Here is a 21621-nt window from a genome sequence, read left to right on the forward strand (position 1 = left end):
TTCAAAATTTCAGTTTTTTAAAATTAACATTGGATCTGAGCAAAGTCGCTTTTGTAGCTAATGTTTGTTTTTTAATTGTAGAACTCATTTGTGGGTCTAACAAACCTTGGAGCAACGTGCTATGTGAACACTTTTCTTCAGGTTTGGTTTCTTAACCTGGAGCTTAGACAGGCTCTGTATTTATGTCCAAGTACCTGTGGTGACCACATGATGGGAGATGGCATACAGGAAGAGAGAGGTTGGTGAAAGGAAAATGTGTGATTATTTGGTTTTTTGTGTGTGTGTGTCCAGGCTTACACATTCTCATCTGTTTGATCTGCTGATGGCTAAGAACATAAAGCTCTTGCTTATTAAGTAGTTTATGTTCCTAGTTTTTTCTGAAATACAGTTTTATTCTTGTAGATTGTAGTTGAGATTAAATTGATTTTTAAAAGGACATTATAAATGCAATATTTAAACTCATTATCCTTAGCCATAGTATAACAATGAGTCTTGAGCTTGTGTTTGCAGGGATGCCATATATCAAGGTTTTTTCTTAATGGGCCATTTAGTTTTAAAATATTTTAAAAGGCTTGTTTTTGTGATAGGTGTTTGTTTTTTTTTCCACAAGGCCTTTTTTTTGCTTATATGCAACTTTCTTAGGAAACCTATCCCCATAAGAAGATAACGGTATCTCTCTTTGCCTAATTGCCTGTAGCATACAGCTGCTTGCAGCAGAGAGATTCTAAAATTTGACTAATTTTCTTAATTTAACAGGATGTTTAGTAAATACAAGTGCTTTGTTTTGTGCCTGGTATAAATGCTAGTTTTTCTTACATAATTCTTTCATTTCCTTTAATTTTGACATCAAGCACATTAGTTTGAACTAGGTTTTAAAAAATAATAACTAGAACCTTTAATAAATGATATTGATTGAAGTGTAAAGGAAATGTCCTAATATTTTAATTTATGATGAAACTTTTCTATAGATTATGAACCTCAGACCATTTGTGAACATCTCCAGTACCTTTTTGCTTTGCTGCAGAACAGTAACAGACGGTACATTGATCCATCTGGATTTGTTAAAGCCTTAGGCTTGGACACAGGACAACAGCAGGTAATGCTAGTCTTGGATGAAAATTAGAAAGACTATTGACAGAACATAAAAAAAAGAAAAGATTGTTGAATAGGCCAAAAAGTCATTGTACAATATAAGTAAGTAGTGGTGCATTAAAGTATGTTCTGCATACTTTATATCACTTAAGTGTCCCAGGACCTCCACCGATTAACCCTTACCAGAAAGCCGAAGGATAATATAACAGTATTTTCTAATACTAATTTTTTTCAATTTCATATGAAGATAGTTTTCAAAATTTGTTTGAGATTTGTATGAGATTTTGAGTTCTACCAGGAGAATTATCAAGATGATGTAACACATCATTGTCAATTTTAATAGACGTAGCTCTTCTCAGCAATGCACAGTAGTCTGAGTTCCAAAAGACTAGTGATAGAAAATGCCATTTACAGAGAAAGAGTTATGGAGTCAGAATGCAGATCAAAACATATGGTTTTTCCTTTTCTGATTTTTCACAGCATGACTAAATGTGGAAATGTGAAGTATCTTTATATATTTATCGCATATCAGATTGCCTTCTTGGGGAGGTAAGAGGGAGTTTTGGAATTCAAAGTGAATGTAGAAAATTATCTGATGTTTTTTCTTATTACATGTAAAGATAATTAAGAAGGCTAAACATTTATAGAAAATTTCTTTTGAATTCCAAATTTTACTTTCCTTCCCTTTTCAACCCTTGCCACAAGGCAAGCAATCTGTTCTATATGTGCTGTCTTGTTAAATGAATTTTCACTTTAGTCATCACTTAACAGTGTATTTAAGATGAAAAAAGGGAAGAGAAACAACAAAGATAATACATGGAAAAGTCTGAAAACATAAGCAGAGCTCCATATTTGTCTTATTTCTTCATTGTTTTCATGGTTCACAATTCACAACATTCCCTTCTAATGGGTTTATGTTGGTAAACATAATGATTGTCATTTTTCTTTTTCTGATTCTACTTCACTTTGTATCAGTTTATGTACTTGACATACTTTCCTGTATTCAAATCATTCATAATTTCTTAACGGCATAGTAATATTAAAGTCTTTGGGTTTGTTTCTAGTTCTTTGTCACAAAAGTTGCTGGTATAGCTATTTTATATATGGAAATTTGTGAGTTGATCTTAATGGAATATATGACTAGTAGTGGAATATTTGGGTCTGTGAGGATTAAAATTCTTACCTACAGTCAAGAGTGCGGCAGAGCTCTGAGCCAAAGGCACATCATTAAAGAATCCATGGTTTTCGTTAACTAAATGGATCTCATTTTCCTCACAATCTGAAATGCCCCTGTCTTCTAAGATATAGATATTTATAGGGCTAGATATATAGATAACCAAAAGCAGCTGTAGCAAATATCACAAACTCTAAGCAAAATACTATGAAGTAGGTTTCCACTTAGACTGAAGTGTAAGGAATATCTGCTTAGGTTGCACAGCCACCAGAGGTAAGGTGAAGCATTGGGTATATGACTATATGACCACAAGATGGTTGCAGGCTACCCTTGGAGAAGAGAAAGAATAGTCTGGAAATAGTCTATTGGGAAATTTGCTTGTAATTGAGTCACGTGACATGACAAAGAAAAGGGCTGAGGATCTCTAGTTAACTTCCAGTAATTAAGCAAGTGAACTTAGAATATACAGCTCACAGTTCTAGGGCCTAAAATCAAAAGTATTGCTTCCATACAAATTGATTAATTGATATTGATTAGAACAGATGCATTATTTCTCACATGACTGAATAGCTGGACATTTTAACTGCTGTAATTGCAAGTTTCTTTGTATAATGGTTCTTTAGATTCACATGTCCATTACTGTATAACTAATATTATAACTGCTAATAAGGAAAAAATGAAACAACCATAACATTTCATTCCATACCCAGCAAAGTGGCAAGTAAATGGGAGAGTTAAATGTTGGAAAAGTTTTTGAGAAAATACAGTTATCTATATTTGGTGGAGCTGAAAGTGAGATTTCAAAAATGTAGATGTCTTTTGCTTTGCAATCATTTCTGGAGTGTGTCTTCCTATTGAATACTCCAAATCAACAACAACATAAAAATAACATAAAACCAAAAACCCAAATACAACTAAATGACCCCACTGATAACGTATGTAAAAAGCCATCTGCACTTAGGAGGATGTGTTTTATCTATGTACTGGGGCCAGCATTAACCAATTACTTCAATTGGAATCCTGTATTTTTATACATATATACATACATAACACACACACCCTCAGACATAATTATTGCATATTGTTTTGGTCCTATGAAATTATAAATTCAAGTGTATTTTTTCTTATTAGCTAAATGTCTATTCAGAATATGTTTTATATCTTTTAAATTTTAAATTTATTTTATGTTACACGATTATGTGATTTCAAAGTTTTTCAATTTTTCAGTCAGGCTAGAATTCAAATCAGTAATACCTGGATGCAAATACCTTGAAATGTAACAAGGAACATTATCAGGGCAAATTAGTCTTGGGAATGCATGAAGCAATAAACTGGTTATAAATGGGGGGTTGGAGGTCTGTCTGGAAGAATTCCCACACTATTTAAATAATAGGGGCTGGACAGTCATGTAGATGGAAGGGTGAAGTTCTTCTAGTTCCTCATTGAGGAACAGAAGCATCAAGAGAGGACTCTGTTTGCTTCACTCAAGTCGGAAGAGATCTGCAGTAGTTTAATTTAAAATAATAAATTTTGACTACAGAAATTCCAGAGGTCACTTTTTAAATGCATTTTTTTTTCCCATTTCAGTGGAATTTTCTATGAATGCCACCCTGGCATTTGTATACTACATTGGTGAATGCATGAGTTTTTTTCATACATATATTTTAAGAAATTTTTAATAGTATTTTGTTTTTCCAAATACGTGTTTTCTCTATTTTTTAAGATTGTCTCAAATTTTTTTTCTCCTTTCCTTCCCCCTTCTCCAAGACAACAAACAAACTAATATAGCTCAAATATGTACATTTTTCCAGATTTGTCGTGCTGTGCAAGAAAAATCGGACCAAAGGGAAAAATAATAAAAATAAAAAAAAGTTAAATTCTGTTTCAGTCCACATTCAGTTTCCATAGTTCTCTCTCTGGATGTAAATGGCACTTTGCATCCCAAGACTATTGTAATAGGCTGGAACCTCATTATTGAGGAAGAGCCCAGTCCATCACAGTTGATCATCATATTGTCTTGTTACTATATGCAATGTTCTCTTGGTTTTGCTTATTTTACTCGTCTTCAGGGTACAGTAAGTCTTTACAGGTTTTTACTTTGCCATAGTCACACAGTCCAAATTTTTCTGAAGTCAGCTTGGTCACCATTTCTTATCCACCTGAGACAATTGGGGTTAAGTGACTTGCACACAGTCACACAGCTAGACCTTTTAAGTATCTTGAGACCCATATTGATTTCAGGGCTAGTGTTCTATCCACTGCCACCTAGCTGCCCTGTGTTCATCATTTGTAGCAGAACAGTAATATTCCATTAAATTCACATAAAATAGATTATTTAGCTATTCCCCAATCCTTGCCAATAAAAAGGGTGAACATTTTTGCACATGTGCAATAGCAGCATTGCTGGATCCAGAGGTATGCATTGTTTTGTAGCCCTTTGCACATAGTTTGCAAATATCTTTAGTATGGTTGGATTGTTTTCCAACTCCATTAACAATATAACACCATTCCACTTTGCTTGTATCCTCTGCAATTTTTAGTATCTTTTCCTGTCATCTTAACAAGTCTGAGAGGTATGAAGTATTACCTTGTCTTAATTTTGCATTTCCTATTGAATAATATTGAATCTTTACCAGTAATATGCAGATCAATGAAAAGTATAGGGTGTTAGCATTGTTTTACTCTGATTCAAAGAGACTAGGCTTAGGTCTAGAAAAAGTCATCATTTATTGCTATATAAATGTACAAAGAGCTCTCAAAACAATTTCTGCCATTCATAAGTACTCATACACTAAAATTTTATTTACAATTCATTCTTACATTCAGAGTATATGGAGTTCTTACTGTTTGTAGAGAAATTGATTGGGCAAGGGTTAATTATTCTTTTAAATAAATTTTTTTATAGGATGCACAAGAATTTTCAAAGCTGTTTATGTCTTTACTGGAGGATACTTTGTCTAAGCAGAAGAATCCAGATGTAAGGAATATCGTCCAACAGCAATTTTGTGGAGAATATGCATATGTGACTGTGTAAGTTTTATGGATTATTTTTGTCTTTTAGAAATGAGATTTCTTTTACAGTAGATAATTAATATTTTTGGAAGGACTCTTGCTGTGGAATAGAGAAATACAAGTTGTTTAGTACCTCAAACTTAAAATTAAATCTAAATGAGAATTTTCCACAAGCTACAAAGTCAATAAAAGCTACTTCCAGAATTTAATGTGATTTATAAAAGCAGTCCTTAAAGTTGGAATTAATTGGCTAGTGAGTGTATTATTGGATAGAAGAATAACTTTCTGTCCCATCCCTTCTAATAAGTACTGTTCCTCAGTGCTTCCAGGGTACAGGCTGCTCATAGAATTTAGGTTTGTGACTTAAACTAGCCTGATTTATGAGAACTAGTTCAAATCCTAGTTAATACACAAATAGCTGTATATCTATAGACATGTCTATAAACCTCTTAGGCTTAACCAATAGCAGGCTGCTGGAGAGCATTCTCTCATCTGTGAAATCAGTCTGCTATATTGAAACAGGATTTAATATGCTGGCATATCCTTTGAAAACATCCACATACATATGTCATTGGACAAGTTTTCTAGCCAAGGTTTGTTTTGATTTAAAAGAGCCATTTACCTTGTAACTGTACAGTATATAGATGTGTGTATGTGCATTTATAAATAGATCTGTATCTCTAGATAGATAAACTATCAAGTCTCCCCTATTCCCAAGTTGCTTGCATTAACTTAAGTCTTTTTTTTTTTTTTTTTTGAATTGCAAATTCCCTCTAGCCTTTTCCCCACTCATTAAAAAGGCAACTAATGTACAACCTAATATACAACCATATGAAGTTAGGAAAACAAATTTGTTAGCCATCATATGATATATTTTGGCATTTCTTAAGAAATTTCTTCTGGGGTTTTTTGTGTTCCTGATAAATATGGGAAGTTCTAATAGGCATTAATTATTGGTTTGTTCTCTAACATTATTTATATTCTCTATAAATATTTTAGCTGTAACCAGTGTGGCCGTGAATCTAAGCTTTTATCAAAATTTTATGAACTGGAGTTAAATATCCAAGGGCACAAGCAGCTAACAGATTGCATCACCGAATTTCTCAAGGTATTGAAAACGAAACAAATGATGCAGCTTACTGTTTTTAAAAAAAACCTAATAGCATTTAATTATCCTTAGTGGTGTGAGCTAATCATTTTCTATATGGGGATGTTTTTTGTTTTGTTAATGACAGTTTTATGACCTCAAAATTAAGACTCTTCCAAAATGGCTATTCTGAATAGATTATGTAGTTGAAAATAACTATTGAATGATTAGGGATATATAGGTTGGTATTTGGGAATTTAAACTTTATTTTCAAATATCAAGTAGATATGTAACAATGAAAGATGTTTACATAATGCCTAATTAGTATTGTTGAATGGGGGAAAATTGACAAAAAGACCATAGAATAAGTTTGGAGGCACACAGAACAGGCTATAAAGATGAACTAATATATTCACGGTACATTACTAACATGGGTTATTTATTTATATATGCTGTCTAATTTGCACAATGTTGATTGACATTGAACAGATTATTTCTCTCCAAGACAAGAGAATTGAACTGAAGAGGCCCAAATTCCCCCACACGCCTTCCCCCTCAAATTTCATTCTGTGTCACCTCTAGGGATTGGCAGCATCATAAGGGAGATTTCATTGTGATTGAGGATTGACACTGTCAGAGGAGAACTAAAAAATACTTCTAAAAATGAAAATACAATATAGTGGACCTGTTCTGTGAAAATGAAATGAATCAGACCTAGCCATTTCAATTCTTTTGCCCATAGAATGTATGTCAAAACATTTATGCATCTTTAAGGAATATTTTCCAGCCCTTTTCCTGAGTTTTCATATATGTGCAGCAGGAGATGTGAAACATGTTTAATCTCATTGCTTTCTTAAAATCCACAGCTTTTTGTTTAATTATAATGCTTGTCTCTTGAGTTTTTCTCAGTTGTATCAAAGTATTTAGTAAAATACCTTAAATGAATGACATTATTTAAGAACAAATTGTATTAAGCATATCTGTAATGTGTTTGCATTATTATTTTTTTTTTTTGGAATTGTTTTTGTTAATATTTTTTATATTCTGGTCAGGAAGAAAAATTAGAAGGAGACAATCGATACTTTTGTGAAAACTGTCAGAGTAAACAGAATGCAACAAGAAAGATCCGACTGCTCAGTCTTCCTTGTACACTTAATTTACAGCTAATGCGTTTTGTATTTGACAGGTTAGTAACTATATATATATATACCATCATATTAGAATTAGATAGGTAGATATTTAATAGATGGCATCAAAATGTGGAGGATATGACAACTTAAATTCATGAATGTGAAGAATGTTCATACACTACACCAGCACTTGGATAAATTATGGTTGGACATCGTAAGATTAATAATCCATCAAGTCTGAAACATCACATAGATTTCTTTTCAAATAGAGAGGTAATGCTTGGGCAGAAGAGACAAATAAGATGTAGTAATAGTAGGGAAAAGATAAGTGAACCATTTACAGGCACTGAAGACAATGCATTTCATGCAGTGGTAACACCTAATTATACATGCATGACACCTATTTCTCCCTTTCCTCCAAATTGGGGACAGTAGCATTTGAAAGTTTACATACAATCATCTCACCTATACTATAACTATTCCATGATGCAAGAGATAATAGGATACATTTTTGACTTTCTGACTGGAGCGTATTTTGAGGAGAATATGGTATATAGTCTTTTTCTCCACACAATTTTTTAAGTAGTATTTTTACATTAGAAGGAGGGAGATTTCATCTTTCTGTAAATAAAGGAGCTACATCTGAAAATATCATTTGCCTAAAAGAGAGAATAAATAGTTCCCCATCCCCATCAGGTGAAATCTTTGTGTTTGGTTAAATAGTCTGGAATGCCAACTGTTATTGAGATTGGAGGGCAGATTCCTTTTCATGTGTGGGATATGATAGCTGACCCAAAGATATTGGAAGAGCACTTGCCCAGAAAAGAATCTGGCATAGCATAGGAAAATAATGAAGTATAAAACAATATTTTCAATTTTAAAAAGTGACTTTGTTTTTGAATAGACAAACAGGACATAAGAAAAAGCTGAATACCTACATTGGCTTCTCAGAACTTTTGGATATGGAACCTTACATGGAGCATAAAGGTAAATTTCACACTCACTCCAATGATTACAGCAAGAATTTTCTCTGCAGGCACAGATATTAAAGGTTCTACAGACAAATACTTCACTCCAGGGGTTGATGAAGTTTGCCCTTAGAGAGGCAGGATGACTTCAACACATTATTAACTCCCTCTCAGTACCCTAGAAATTGTTGAAATTGTATCTGCATTTATTGAGGATTTTCTTCCCACAGAAATTCTTCTGGGTGAAATTTATATGTTTCTTTGAATTTTGCAGACTGTTGAGGAAGTTGTTCAGATATTCTCTTTGGGATTATGAATATGTAATGAGAACTGAATATTTCTGCAATTCCCCTTAGTTATATATAAGGTGGAACATAACAGATATTGATATGTTTAACCATTTTCATCTATGCCAATATGTTACTAAATCCCTTGCAAAAAATTTGTTCATAACTTTCTCTTGGCATAAAATGCTCATTGGGAATATTCTCTGTTCTACTGATCACATCGATTCTCTCATTAAAAGTTAACTGGAAACCTACCCTGAATTACTAAAACCAATTGATATAATTTTTTTCAATGTTTTATATTTTACATTTTTTTTTTCAGTGTTCATTTATGTAGTCAGCTTTTCCTGTATTCACTGGGTAGAATGCTTTTTGAAACCAACACATTATATTGCCATACTAAAGTATCATTTGCCATTTATGTCCAAAAGAATTCTTTATAAACTTAGTTCATGACCTTTCCTAAATTTCAATCTAATTACAATTTTAAACAATTTCTAGAGATTGTCTTGTGTATAAAGGGAACATAACTGTACAGACAATTATAGCGGGATGTAGAAGTGTTTGTCTACATATAGTTGATTGACTAACCAAAGGTTCAAAGTTGAAAAATTTGCCAAAAAAGGAAGACAAATTTGACATTTATTTTCTGCTTATTTTTAGAAGGAATCTATGTTTATGAACTGAGTGCTGTCCTCATACACCGAGGTGTAAGTGCATATTCTGGTCACTACATTGCTCACGTGAAGGATCCTCAGACTGGAGAATGGTACAAATTCAATGATGAAGAAATAGAAAAGATGGAGGGAAAGAAATTACAGCTAGGGATTGAGGAAGATCTAGGTAAAACCTTTAAGTTGTGAGTGCCCTTTTAAAATACACCTTTTCTTCCCTGAAATGTTTATAATAAGTACTAACTTAAACCAACATTAATAGTTGTGTGTTCTTAGTAAGCGTAATTGGCCCATTTTTTATAGCACTCAAATTATGTTAGGTGTATCAGCTTGTTTTTTGCTTTTTGGATGTTTTCCATATAAGTGCAGTATTGTGGCTCAAGGTTAAAACTGAATGTAGTGAATGATGGTTAATGTTTAACTGTCTTTGGCCCTTGCTTTGCTCCCCTCTGCCAATGTTTGTCCAGAGAGTGTGTTTGCCTTGTGCAGCCCCATTACCAGGCTCGGCATGGAGATCTTGGGACAGTTATTGTGCCCTTTCTGCTTTGAGACTATAACTTGGCCATAATCAGGGAGTGTATTGGAGGCCAGGGTCCAAAGGGTTTACAGACAAGAGGATGACTGGCTTCCTCAGGGGGGCCTCTCTTTCAGTCTGTATACAATATATTTAGGGTAGGCTAGATAGCTAGAGCAAACATGATACACGCGTGTGCAGTGGGCTGTGACAACAATATTGGCCTTGTCATTGAGAAGTTTTAAGAAATGACTTCATCTCTTCAGGTTTCCAAGTGGTCTTTTCCATTTTTCTATTCTGTAGTAATATTTTTTTCTTATGTTCAACAAATATTAATACAGCCTAAGTGCTAAAGATGTAAAGAAGGGCAAAGCCACAGATCTTGGCCCAATAAGTAGATAACATGAAAATAACAGTTTTATATACATATCACCTACATTTTTACCCTTACTCTATCTCCTCTCCCCTACCAAGTCATTATCCTTTTTAAAAATATTTGTTTTAAGGGAATAAAAAGAAAAAATCAATATACAGTGTTACATACCCATGGATCTTCCAACTTTGCAAAGAAATGGGGAAGGAATCGCTTCATGCCTTCTCTACTACTTTGCAATACTCGCTTTCAATTTTGTGGTGAATGTTCTTTTTACATTGTTGATGTATTTGCTTGGTTCTGCTTTACTTTGTATCAGTTCACATCAGGCTTTCTATTTATTTTCTATTTATATTCATAGGTTTTTACAGCTCAATATTATTGGATTAATCATGACTACAATTTATTTAGAAGTTTCCCAGTACATGGACATTGTTTCCATTTCCATTTTTGCAATAATTATTGCAATAAATATTGGTGTTTATAGAGTTCAGAAGGGCATTCCTAGCACAGACTTAACCATGTCTTTCTTATTGAAATAATACCAGTGGCTTATTGTAGTCTTCTAAACCTTGTTTTCTTCTGATTCTCCCAGTTGTCTTATTGTTTGATCCTTATATATCTATAGTGTACTGGATACTTGCCTCTTGTCTTGTCTTACAAGTTCCAATTCAGGTTCTTCCCATGATGTATCTGCTTTCTTTGCTGCTAATGGCTCTGGGAGAAAAACAAATTTGGCACTTAATCTTTCTCAACCTGCCTTCTGGCTCATTTTCCAGACTTGTTACTTGTTTCTTTCCCAAAAAATATTAAAATAAAATCCTGACAGTAGCAATCTAAGAAATCGTCATGACAAAAGTTGCTTCAAAATTTAACATTGATGGTCAGATGCAGAAAAATTCTTAGACAAGTATAACATCTAATCTACAAACTCTAATAAAAAAATAGATGGTTTTTTTTAAAATAGCACAAAGTATCTAAAATCAAATAAGCATTATTATGTAGTGAACCTCTTAAAGCTTACTTAATATATCTTTTTTGGTAGTTTTTAAAAATATCAATAAGACAAGAAAAATATTGAGGGTACAAAGCCTTTCACCTATAGATTCCACACTTTTGGATTATTTGCAGTTATTCTCATAGGTTTTCATGTTTCTTGTTACTTTCCTTTGTTTTCATGCATGCTTCATCATATTTGTTTCTTGCAAAATAATTCATTACATTCAAGTACTGCAACTTTTTTTTTTTTGCTGAGGAAATTGGGATTAAGTGATTTGCTCAGGGCCACACAGCAAGGAAATGTTAAGTGCCTGAGACCCCATTTAAACTCAGCTCTTCCTGTCTTTCACACTGGTGCACTATGCATTGTGCCAGGCAGATGCCCCAGTATCCCAATTTTAAAGAGACATTCTTTAATGTTTCCAATTCTTTGTCACAGAAAACAGCATAAATGTTGTGGTCTGTAGTGGTCTGCTAATAAATTCTTCATTTCATGTCTTCAGTCTTTATTCAGGCTGATATCATTTGACATCATGTCTTTTTCCACTGTCACCTCCATCAAGATTCACTTCAGGCACTCTTCTTCCTCTGGGAGTCCTTTTTTTTTTTTCTTCTTTCCTCACATAAGCTTGTATTTCCATAGTTTCTCCTACAATAGAAAGGAAAATTTTAGGAACTTTTTTTTGGTCTTGGTATTCCTAGCACAAAATATAATGCATTTAATAGATTCTTACTTGTTTGTTGAATGAGCCTGTTATTCTTTTCAATTGCAAATTTATAAAATTCTAAAAATTGAAATAATTGGGCATTTGTACAAATTTCTTATGATTAATTTAAAGTCAGCTTTTTTCATGTTTTCTGTTTTTAGTGAGTGCTTTTGGCTTCTCAACTTTTACATTGTAAAAAAGGAAACTGTTTAAAATACTTAATATAGAAGAAAATTGTATTGTTTACCTTGCATGTTATTGAAGCCAATGAGCTAAATTGGAGTGTTGATAAATTACATCCCCATTAGTGTCCTATCTTTCTCCAAAGCATAGATGTTTCAATTTAATCTTTTTCTTGTTGTTATTTATGCACCTCAGCAGAGCCTTCTAAGTCACAGACACGTAAACCTAAGTGTGGGAAAGGAACTCACTGCTCTAGAAATGCCTACATGTTGGTGTATAGATTACAGACACAAGAGAAATCTTCTCTGACAGTTCAAGTACCAGGTAAGCAAGTCATCAGACATTCAACAGGGGAGGCTTCAAGAATATTGTTGAGAATTGAAGTAATTATTGTAATAATTAATAATAATGTAATAAGTAATAATTGAAGTAATTATTTGCTTTCATGTGTGGCCATTGTCAGTGAAGCAAAGTCAAGAGACCTGGATGTTGTCATGGGAAGCGTGCAATATTATTTAGGATAATCATCTGGTTCTTCTGAACTTCAGTTCCCTTGTGCATGGTCATTGGGAAATTTTGATGAGCACCTTCTCAAATATTCCCCTAACATGGGAATAGGAATTTTTCTTTTTATTCTTCATTTAAAACATACCCATCAGTTTATAGTAGGAAAAGAAATTTTGGAGTAAAAGTGCCTTGGATGGCAAAAAATGCTTAAAGATGAGGTAAGATTAAATGAAGGCAAATGTGAGAACTCTGTGATCCTGACATCTGTTGGATATTTTTATGTCTGCCTTCAGAAAGAGGTGTGACAGTTGTTACTTTTTTCAGTCTAGGCAGCTATATGTCATGGCAGATGATGCTGTAACCTCAAGTTAGGGAGATGTTGGTCAAGTCGCTTAGTTTTTTTGAGCTTCAGCTTTATATTCTGTAAAATGGGAATAATAGCACTTAGGGTTGTTGTATTTAAACCAATTTGTAGTCATTTGATCCCTCAATGTCTTTATTGTTCCATATATATATATATAATAGTTTAAACATTCTATTTTTGTAAAACTTTGGATTCAAAATTTTTCTCTTTCCTACCTGAGACAGAACGGAATCTGATGAATGTTAAATGTCTGCAGATCTTTTAAACTTTTTAATATGTCATGTCGTTATGTAAGAAAAATCAGATCAAAAGTGAAAAAACAACTCAGTTGTAAAGATACACATTCAAGGGTGTGTTTCTAGAACGTTAATTCCATTTTTAGATTGATTTTTTTGAACTTAACATGTTTTTATATTGGTGAAGTTATTGACTGAGTATGAATTGACCATTAAGGATAGAATGAAGAAAAAGTGAATATTTGCCCTTCTAGAAGTTTATTAGGTGTTTAGTGAGGTGAGATACTCTACCACCTTTGTGAAAGATAGTCTGTTAGTGATTGTGAGTCTTTTTGGTTGCTGGGTAAAGAGCTAGGGACAGAGAATTCTCTTGTGGCTCCTCTAATCCTTGGTTCTAACAGTTGGAGATCAGGGAAATCCTGTAAGGGGGACAATATCTAGATCACAGATTATATATCTAGATCATAGATTAAAGGTGAGAACACACAATAGGAAGATTAGCTAAGAATACAAGGCTGTTGATAAAAAGGATTAATCTGTCAATTAGATTTTTAAAAAATAAGAACAGTAAGCAATTTTGGTATAATTTTCCCTTTTCTTTTGAATAGCTTTTCTTCAAGAGCTGGTAGAGCGTGATAACTCCAAGTTTGAGGAGTGGTGTGTGGAAATGGCTGAAATGCGTAAACAAAGTGTGGACAAAGGCAAAGCCAAACACGAAGAGGTGAAGGAACTCTACCAAAGGTTACCTGCTGGAGCTGGTCTGTAAGATCTTCTGGTAGTGCCCTGTAGTCATTCATTGCTGTGTTAACAATGAAAACTGCTTTCTGTTACATGTACCATTGATCACAATCTGCTATAGGAGCTAGAGATGTTGCCACCTACTTGAAGGCATTTTCATAATTCAAATTTTGTTAATCCTGTTTGCTAAAAACGTTTGTTTAGTTTTTCTTACTAAATTCCATTAGATTTCTCTGAAAGATACGCCCAGATCTCATTTCAAGATCTGTTAAAAAGTTTTTATATTATTAGCAAATTCTTTAAACAGTATATAGAATTATTTCATTAGATTAAATTCACTGAGGTTTTTCACACATTAATACATACTTGTTCAAATGAAACTTTCAATTTCATTTCAGATGTTATATTTTCCCAGGTGTATAGTCGTGAAGCTAATGTCATATAGCTTGGCTTCACCTAAGCTTCTAGAAAAACTTGGTTGTGTGTAAAGTTGAACTGAGTCTTTGAAATTTAACAAAATAACTTGGTGATTTAGAAATGATTACTATCAAGACAATGGGGCTCAAATTCTTTTCATAATTAGAATTCATAATTTCATAATTAGAAAATGGAATTAACTTTAAATTTAAAAGATAGGACAACTTCTTGAAGAATATGTAATTTTTATTTCAGCAACACAAATCCCAAACAATACAATTCCTGGGGATTTTTGAAGCAAATGATTTATATAATATTCAACTTTAATTACTTTGGTCCCAACCTGTGCTCTGCACAAGTCAATTTTGTCAGTATCTGCCAGAATTTTGTGCTTAATGGCCCAGGAAGACTTACACATCTTTACTTTATGTCTGGTGATGTCTTTCATGATGAACAGGGAGTGTTGACTCCCTTTATGGTAGCAGTTCAAAAGATTTCTGATGGCCTGATAGGCAGTGCATTCAGTTCTTTACTGCTGTATAGATTGGGAGCCAATTAAAAAGAACTTGATCACATTAATTCCTATTTAGGCTTCCAAGTGATTATCCTGCATGTTTTTGTGTGAGAGGGAAGCCAAAGCTAGTTGGATATAGTCTTAAGATCTTTCGAAGATCTTTCTTGTCCCAGGTATGGGTCCAAATCCTTGTTTTTTGACTGAATAAGGTGCTTTGGTATTGTATTTATCCTCCCCACATATATTTATTTGTTTTGTGGTTGGGAAATGTTGTATTTGGTGTCCCAAGGATTTATATTGTAATCCTGACTGTTTTATTTCCTTGGAGATCTGGGGTAGTCATTTTACCTATCCCTCATTTGTAAAATGTACCCCAATGAAATTGATCTGATTTTTCTCTTCATTTTCTAAATCTGTGGTCTGGTTATGGAGCTGATCCCTAATGCCTCAAGAATATGGAATGATTTGTTTTAGCCATTTAGTGTTAGTCTTTTGTTATTCCTAGTATTTCCAGTTTCAATTTTATTTCTAACTTTTTTAATGGCTAATTTTGAACAGTTTTTCATTTCTGCATCTTAAATACTTGATAGTGAGTATCTTAATTCATCAAAATTCTATAAATTAAGTGAATAATGTAGGGTTTTTGAGGTTGGTTTTTTTGGGGGGGGGGTCATCACAGAAATGTATCACAATGGCATATTTTTTTTTTAGCCCTTGCATCCTACTCGATTTTCTGGTAACTGTAGGAAATTTGACTTATTTTTGAACTTTTAACTTTTGTGTTAAATGGCATAAAGCGAAAATAACTTTGTATCAAAATGTGCCAGTTATTTATTGTTTTGCAAAAAAAATTTTGCCCATCTTGTTTTTGTAACTCCTGAATATTGACTTGTTCAGAGTTTTGGTTATGCTGATTTAGTTTTGTTTACCAGGTATTATAAATGTTTAGCTAATGGACTATGCTCCTTTCCCTCCCCTGGCAGGATGGGGTGGGGAAAGAGAATCTCCAACAGATGTCCCCGAGATCCATTAATAAGTTAAGAAGTAGTTTTTCAGAATCTGCCAGCCATTCCTCCTTTGCAGTTTGTGTGTTTTTATGTTTGTGGGAGGGGCCATCGACATAATACTTAATTGTTACAACCAAGTCTTGTTTGCCTTCATTGCTACAATTGCCAGAGGCTTCAGGGGTACAAGATGTAATCTTTGAGCCAGAAGTACAAGGGGGATAAATCAGTTAGTGACCCTAGAGCAAGTACACATTGTTTACCTTCCCAAATAAAGTTCCTCCTGAATGTTAATTTAAGCGCAACAGATCCTAGAATTTATGATAATTCTCTAGCCTGCAAAATTAGTGGGTTGATGGCACAAAATAGATGAAGATTTTATTGCCTGGTTCTTATCTTCCTTTGGCTATTGCCTCATTCAAGGGTTCATACTTGTAAATTTCTGTACGAGAACCAGTACAAGGGATGATTGGAAATTTAACTTAATATTTAATTCAGTGTCAGTGTACTTAATTGGAATATTTTGTTCTTTTTTGGGCATTCTCCATCTTTGAAAAGTTATTGTCAGAATTCTGTTGACTGTGGGAATTTTTCCCAATATTATTCAGGCTTGGAGGTAGCTCCTGGTACTATGTAGTATCTATATCTTGCCTTATGATATTCCATAAATCTAGGTTTCCTTCATCTTTACCTCATCAAATATGTGAATGTGGTGATCTTACGGAAACTGGCTCCTGTTTCTCCTTTGCTTTATTCCTAAGAGAGAATATGCCTGTCTCTATCTTACCTCCTGGAACATGGGGAGAGACAAGAGCCACTTATAGCCTCTTTGACATTCATTGCTGTCTTCATCCCACACCACACATTTGCAACAAGCTGGGTAATGAACAACCAAAACTTTTCACATTCAAATTGTGCTGGATTTTTTTTTTAAGACTGCATTGGTGATACCCATGGTTCATCTCCTTTATATATTTTATAGAATATCTTTTCTATATCTCTTCAAAAAACCTCCAAATGTTTTGTAACAGAAGCCCTGTGAGCTAGCTTGTGGGCAGGTATTATCTTCACTTGAAAACAGTAACCTTAAGCACTTCAAGTTGAAGTGACTTGGTCTTCAGGGTCATGGCTTGGCCATGCTAGCTGGGGTTAGACCTCTATTCTAGAAACCCCCAGTGCAGTGCTCCTCCCTGCTGCCCTAGTGCCTACTAATCTTACTCAATTTTAGGAAACATTCCCCAGGAAAAGAATACCTTTTATACTTTACACAGTCAAACTTAGTGTACATTATTTATGTGTACCATTAACATGTCTTAGTTAGTGTGGCATGTGATCATAAAGATGCATTCAGGCAGAATGGCCATGAGAGAACAAAACTCAGCTCTCAGTAATAGTATAGTAGTATACCAATTTTCTTTTCATTTATCACACTAGGACTTACTCTGTTTATAATCACTTGCTCAGTCATTTGAATTCCATTTTTGTTTTATTATTGTCTGATTGTCTAATGCTTCAAAACTTGGCTTTCTTGTCTCGAGTAGGGGAAAAGGTTATGTCGGGGGGGGGGGGGGAAGGGGGAAAGAGTAGTTACAAAGGCTTTATGATGTGGAGCTTAATCCAAACTCTGTCATGCTAATAACAATAGTAAGACACTTCTCTAATGGTGAGGTTAATAATACTAGCCTCTCTCCTCATGCTGCAAGGGTTTTGTTACAAATGCATTGAGCTCCCTCAACTAAAGGTGTGTTAGGTCTGATGGCTCCTCTAATGGGAACTTTGTCATTTGAAAATTTTTCTGAACGCAGTGCTTTATATGGGAGTAGTAAAATACATAGGCTGTTTCTTGTGTCCTTTTTCCTCAGAGCCATATGAATTTGTCTCTCTTGAGTGGCTGCAGAAATGGTTAGATGAATCTACCCCAACAAAGCCCATTGATAACCATGCCTGCTTGTGTGCCCATGACAAACTGCATCCTGACAAAATCTCCATCATGAAGAGAATTTCTGAATATGCAGCAGATATTTTCTACAGTCGCTATGGAGGGGGACCCCGGCTTAATGGTAATCTGTCCCTGTGTATTCTCCATCTGAAAGGCTTGGGGACAGCAAAGCCTCACTAATTCAGCCTCTGTTCATTTTTTCATTTGTGATCATTAGAATTGATGTGGGCCTGCCTGAAATTTTCCATTGCACCATCTATGAGAAAAGAGTTTGCCAAGCAAATTACTGATAGAAGATTAGGGTGGCAAGAGGAGAGAGGAGTTTTATTCATGTAAGAAGACAGTTATTTTTAAGGGCATGAAGCTCAGTAACTGTCTATATGCAGATATTGTATTTGTATTTTTTTTTTTCCCCATCTGCTTTTCACTGTTGGCCTGATTTTTTTTTTTCCTTAGGAAATACATTGTTAGTTACTGGAGATCTTCAAAGCAGAGAAGCTGAATTTCTTTGTCAATGTTCTGTAATTCAAACCTGGCTTTCATTCTGAATAACAGTTGTGTTTATCCAATCCAATCTCTGAACTTGGAAGCTTTTGTTGCATTTCAAAGGGTTCTGGACATTCTCCTGTACTTTTTGTGTTTTATTCTAAATTCTAGATTTTTTTGCTTTGGGGTTTGTTTACAACTGCAAATAATCTGAAAAACTATTTAATACCATTAATCTGAAAAACTATTTAATACCATTATTCTTAGTGGAAGTTAAATTTATAGCTGGCCTCAATTTTAAGTTCTATACAGATATTTTATATACAGCTAATTACAGATGTTACTTTCTTAGACCATGCTCTGTTCTGTCTGTATTGAAATAGATTCCCTTTGGGAAGTGAATGCTCTTTCATTATTAGGTACCTGTGATATTAATGGTGTATCATTTCTTCTTTGTTGCAAGTTTCTGTTCCTACTATAGTGTTGTAGAAAATCCTCTTATGTTGGCCCCTGTAACCCCTATTTTTCCTCCTGTGGCCAATTTTTCAATAATAAACTTTTCTACCCTTATAAGTAGGCGGGCCTTTAAGTCTTTCTGACTTGTTTTGAACTTCCATGCACAGAAAATGAAATAAAGTAGGGTTATCTACATGAAACTTGAGATATCAGAAGTAAGTTTACATTAAAACAAACACAAGGCATGTTTAGATAATACTGATGGCATAATGTACTTTCACTATCCCCTGGATTTTCTTGAATCTGGGTCTTGTATTTTTCACAAAGTCTTACTTTGCTTCTGTTCCCTTTTTCTTAGAAAATTTTAAATATAACAACTACAATGCAGAGCATTACAAAGGAAACAATTACATTAAAATAAAGAAGCATTTTTTTAAAAATTCAGTTCACCAACCCCTTGAAATCTTATCGTTAGATTAAGAACTGATCCAGTCTGTTGTTGTTTTTTTTTTTTTTTTAACAAAGTATTTCACAGAATGTATTGATCAGCTATTGTGATTTGTTTTTGACTTGTCTTTTCCCTCTCCTTCAACCCATAGTTAAAGCCCTTTGCAAAGACTGTGTGGTAGAGCGCTGTCGTGTATTGCGGTTGAAGAACCAACTAAATGAAGATTATAAAATTGTTACAAATTTGTTGAAAACCACAGTGAAGGGGTATGTTCTTCCCAAATTATGACATTTAAAATACTAAATAATTTTCTCTTCTGATGTATTTATTTATTCATGGATATCCAAAGATGTCTACACTAGGATAGAGCTAGGTTGTTTTTTTTTTGTTGTTATAGCAATTTTTTTGGTTGATTTTTATTATCCATAGTAACAGAAATAAAGGCATACTTTTAAATTGGATGGAATTTTATTTGGAGTCAACAAGTTATGAGGTCAAAATGCTTCCATTTCTACTTTTTAATTTTTGAGTTTTAATAATTGAAATGCCAACAGGACCCATCTCACAGGAGCACTGTTAAAGATTCTAAAGATAGTCCCCATATATTTGTGAATTCAAGCTTTAGATAAATGTGAACTGCTCTTATGTATGATTTAAGGTTACCAATTGGAGACCTTGTCTAGTCTCTTGTTTTTAAAACTTTTATTCAAAAAAGTATCCAAAAAAAAGATTGACACCTTGACCAGAGGTGACTGTCCTTGCTGATTTCATTGAATTAGCTTTTAGAAAGTGAAATAGAAAATATGTGTATATTCAGTGACATGTCTTCCTGCTTTTTAGAAGTATTTATGCATTTCACCAATTATAGTTTATGCATCTGTTTTGGCATTACAAATTACATGAATAAAAATTTCTATTATAACTGGTACTTGTCACAATCGTGCCTTGGGCACTGTTATCTAGATGACACTGGATAGTAGTAGAGAAGACCTTTCATAGAATCTTCTTTGGAAGAGATCCCAAACTATCTTGTCCAATATAATATATACAGTATATTGACAGTGAAATGAAATTGTATTGGGAGAAAGCAAATGGCATTATTCTTTTTATACCTGTCAGCTACACTTCTGTTGTTTTTAAACTACAGAGTAAAAAAAAGGGTTAGGGTGTGTTGTTGCAATCTATTAATAAAAATTAAAATGTATAAATATATTACTCATCCTTTGTATTCTGGCATATTTCCCTTCTTAGTTTGGAGAAAATTAGTTTAAACTATTAATGGGAATAGACAGTGACCTTAGGATGGTCATAAAGTAGCACCACAAACCCAGTCTTAAAAAATTGTACAGTTAAAAAGTTCCTGTTAACAAGAATCCTGAAGCTCTCAAAAGAGCTAGACTTTAAACTGAGCTTTGATTGATAGATAGGTTGGGCTATAGAAATGGGCAGGAAAAATCAAAAGTATTCAAAGACAAATTTTTCCTCCCATTTGTCAATATTCATGTCATTTTGCTTTGAACTGAAGTCAGTAAGAATAATAGCATGTTTTGTTGTAGTTTTTTTCAAGAATTATCTACCTACTTTATGTAAAAGCATTGTGATTGAATTTATAGGTTCAAGCTCAAATGAAGTTTATGCTAAGATGAGAGGATGTAAAATGAACACAAGAAATTAATTCAAGTTGAAAAGGGAGAAAAATGCAAAGGGTGGGGGCTCCCTGATGGTTTAAGAAATTCTGCACACATATATTGTATCTAGGATATACTGCGACATATTCAACATATATAGGAGTGCTTGCCATCTAGGGGAGAGGGTGGAGGGAGAGGGGAAAAATCAGAAAAAACAAGTGCAAGGGATAATGTTCTGTCAATAAAGTTATTATAATAAAAATAGATTTTAAAAAAAATTTCATGTAGGCTGTGTCTCCTGAATAAGCTTATATAATAATAAAAATGGTTGTTGAAGGGGAAAGAAAAGGAATATAAATTTATACTATTTTTAAGGTATTATGTGAAGAGATTTAACATCTCACTTAATATCACAACAATCTTTGGATGTATATTGTATCATTATTGCTATTTTACAAATGATGAAATTCATGCAAACAAAACTCGTTAGGTAATCTCTGAAGGTGGATTTGAACTCCAGTCTTGATTGTAGACGCAGTGGTTTTTAGCATCACAGCAGCTGAAAAACTGAAAAAAAATTGGTCTTTAACATAACATAGCTTTGAGTTCATTTTGAGCTTCACTTTGTTGTCACGGAATATGATTTTAATATTTAAAAAAATTTGCCTATAGCTCTAGAGCTAG

The 21621-nt window shown here is 33.7% G+C and overlaps 1 protein-coding gene across 5 annotated transcripts in view; it reads left to right on the forward strand.

Moving 5' to 3' along the window:
• The window catches only part of USP48 (ubiquitin specific peptidase 48), a 58583-nt gene that overhangs the window by 14965 nt on the left and 21997 nt on the right, over window positions 1–21621 (forward strand). For 2 of the 5 annotated variants that reach the window (XM_031962663.1, XM_031962665.1), the window contains exons 3-13: window positions 82–238; window positions 969–1096; window positions 5172–5296; window positions 6278–6386; window positions 7418–7551; window positions 8400–8482; window positions 9414–9593; window positions 12396–12524; window positions 13916–14065; window positions 17843–18040; window positions 19461–19575. In XM_031962663.1, the coding sequence (XP_031818523.1) occupies window positions 82–238; window positions 969–1096; window positions 5172–5296; window positions 6278–6386; window positions 7418–7551; window positions 8400–8482; window positions 9414–9593; window positions 12396–12524; window positions 13916–14065; window positions 17843–18040; window positions 19461–19575 (1508 nt within the window). Of the gene's footprint in view, window positions 1–81; window positions 239–968; window positions 1097–5171; window positions 5297–6277; window positions 6387–7417; window positions 7552–8399; window positions 8483–9413; window positions 9594–12395; window positions 12525–13915; window positions 14083–17842; window positions 18041–19460; window positions 19576–21621 lie in introns of those variants that run through there. The other 3 variants (XM_031962664.1, XM_031962666.1, XM_031962667.1) reach the window with 2 other exon arrangements.

This window comes from Sarcophilus harrisii, chromosome 3, assembly GCF_902635505.1.
Source record: "Sarcophilus harrisii chromosome 3, mSarHar1.11, whole genome shotgun sequence".
Lineage (NCBI taxonomy): Eukaryota > Metazoa > Chordata > Mammalia > Dasyuromorphia > Dasyuridae > Sarcophilus > Sarcophilus harrisii.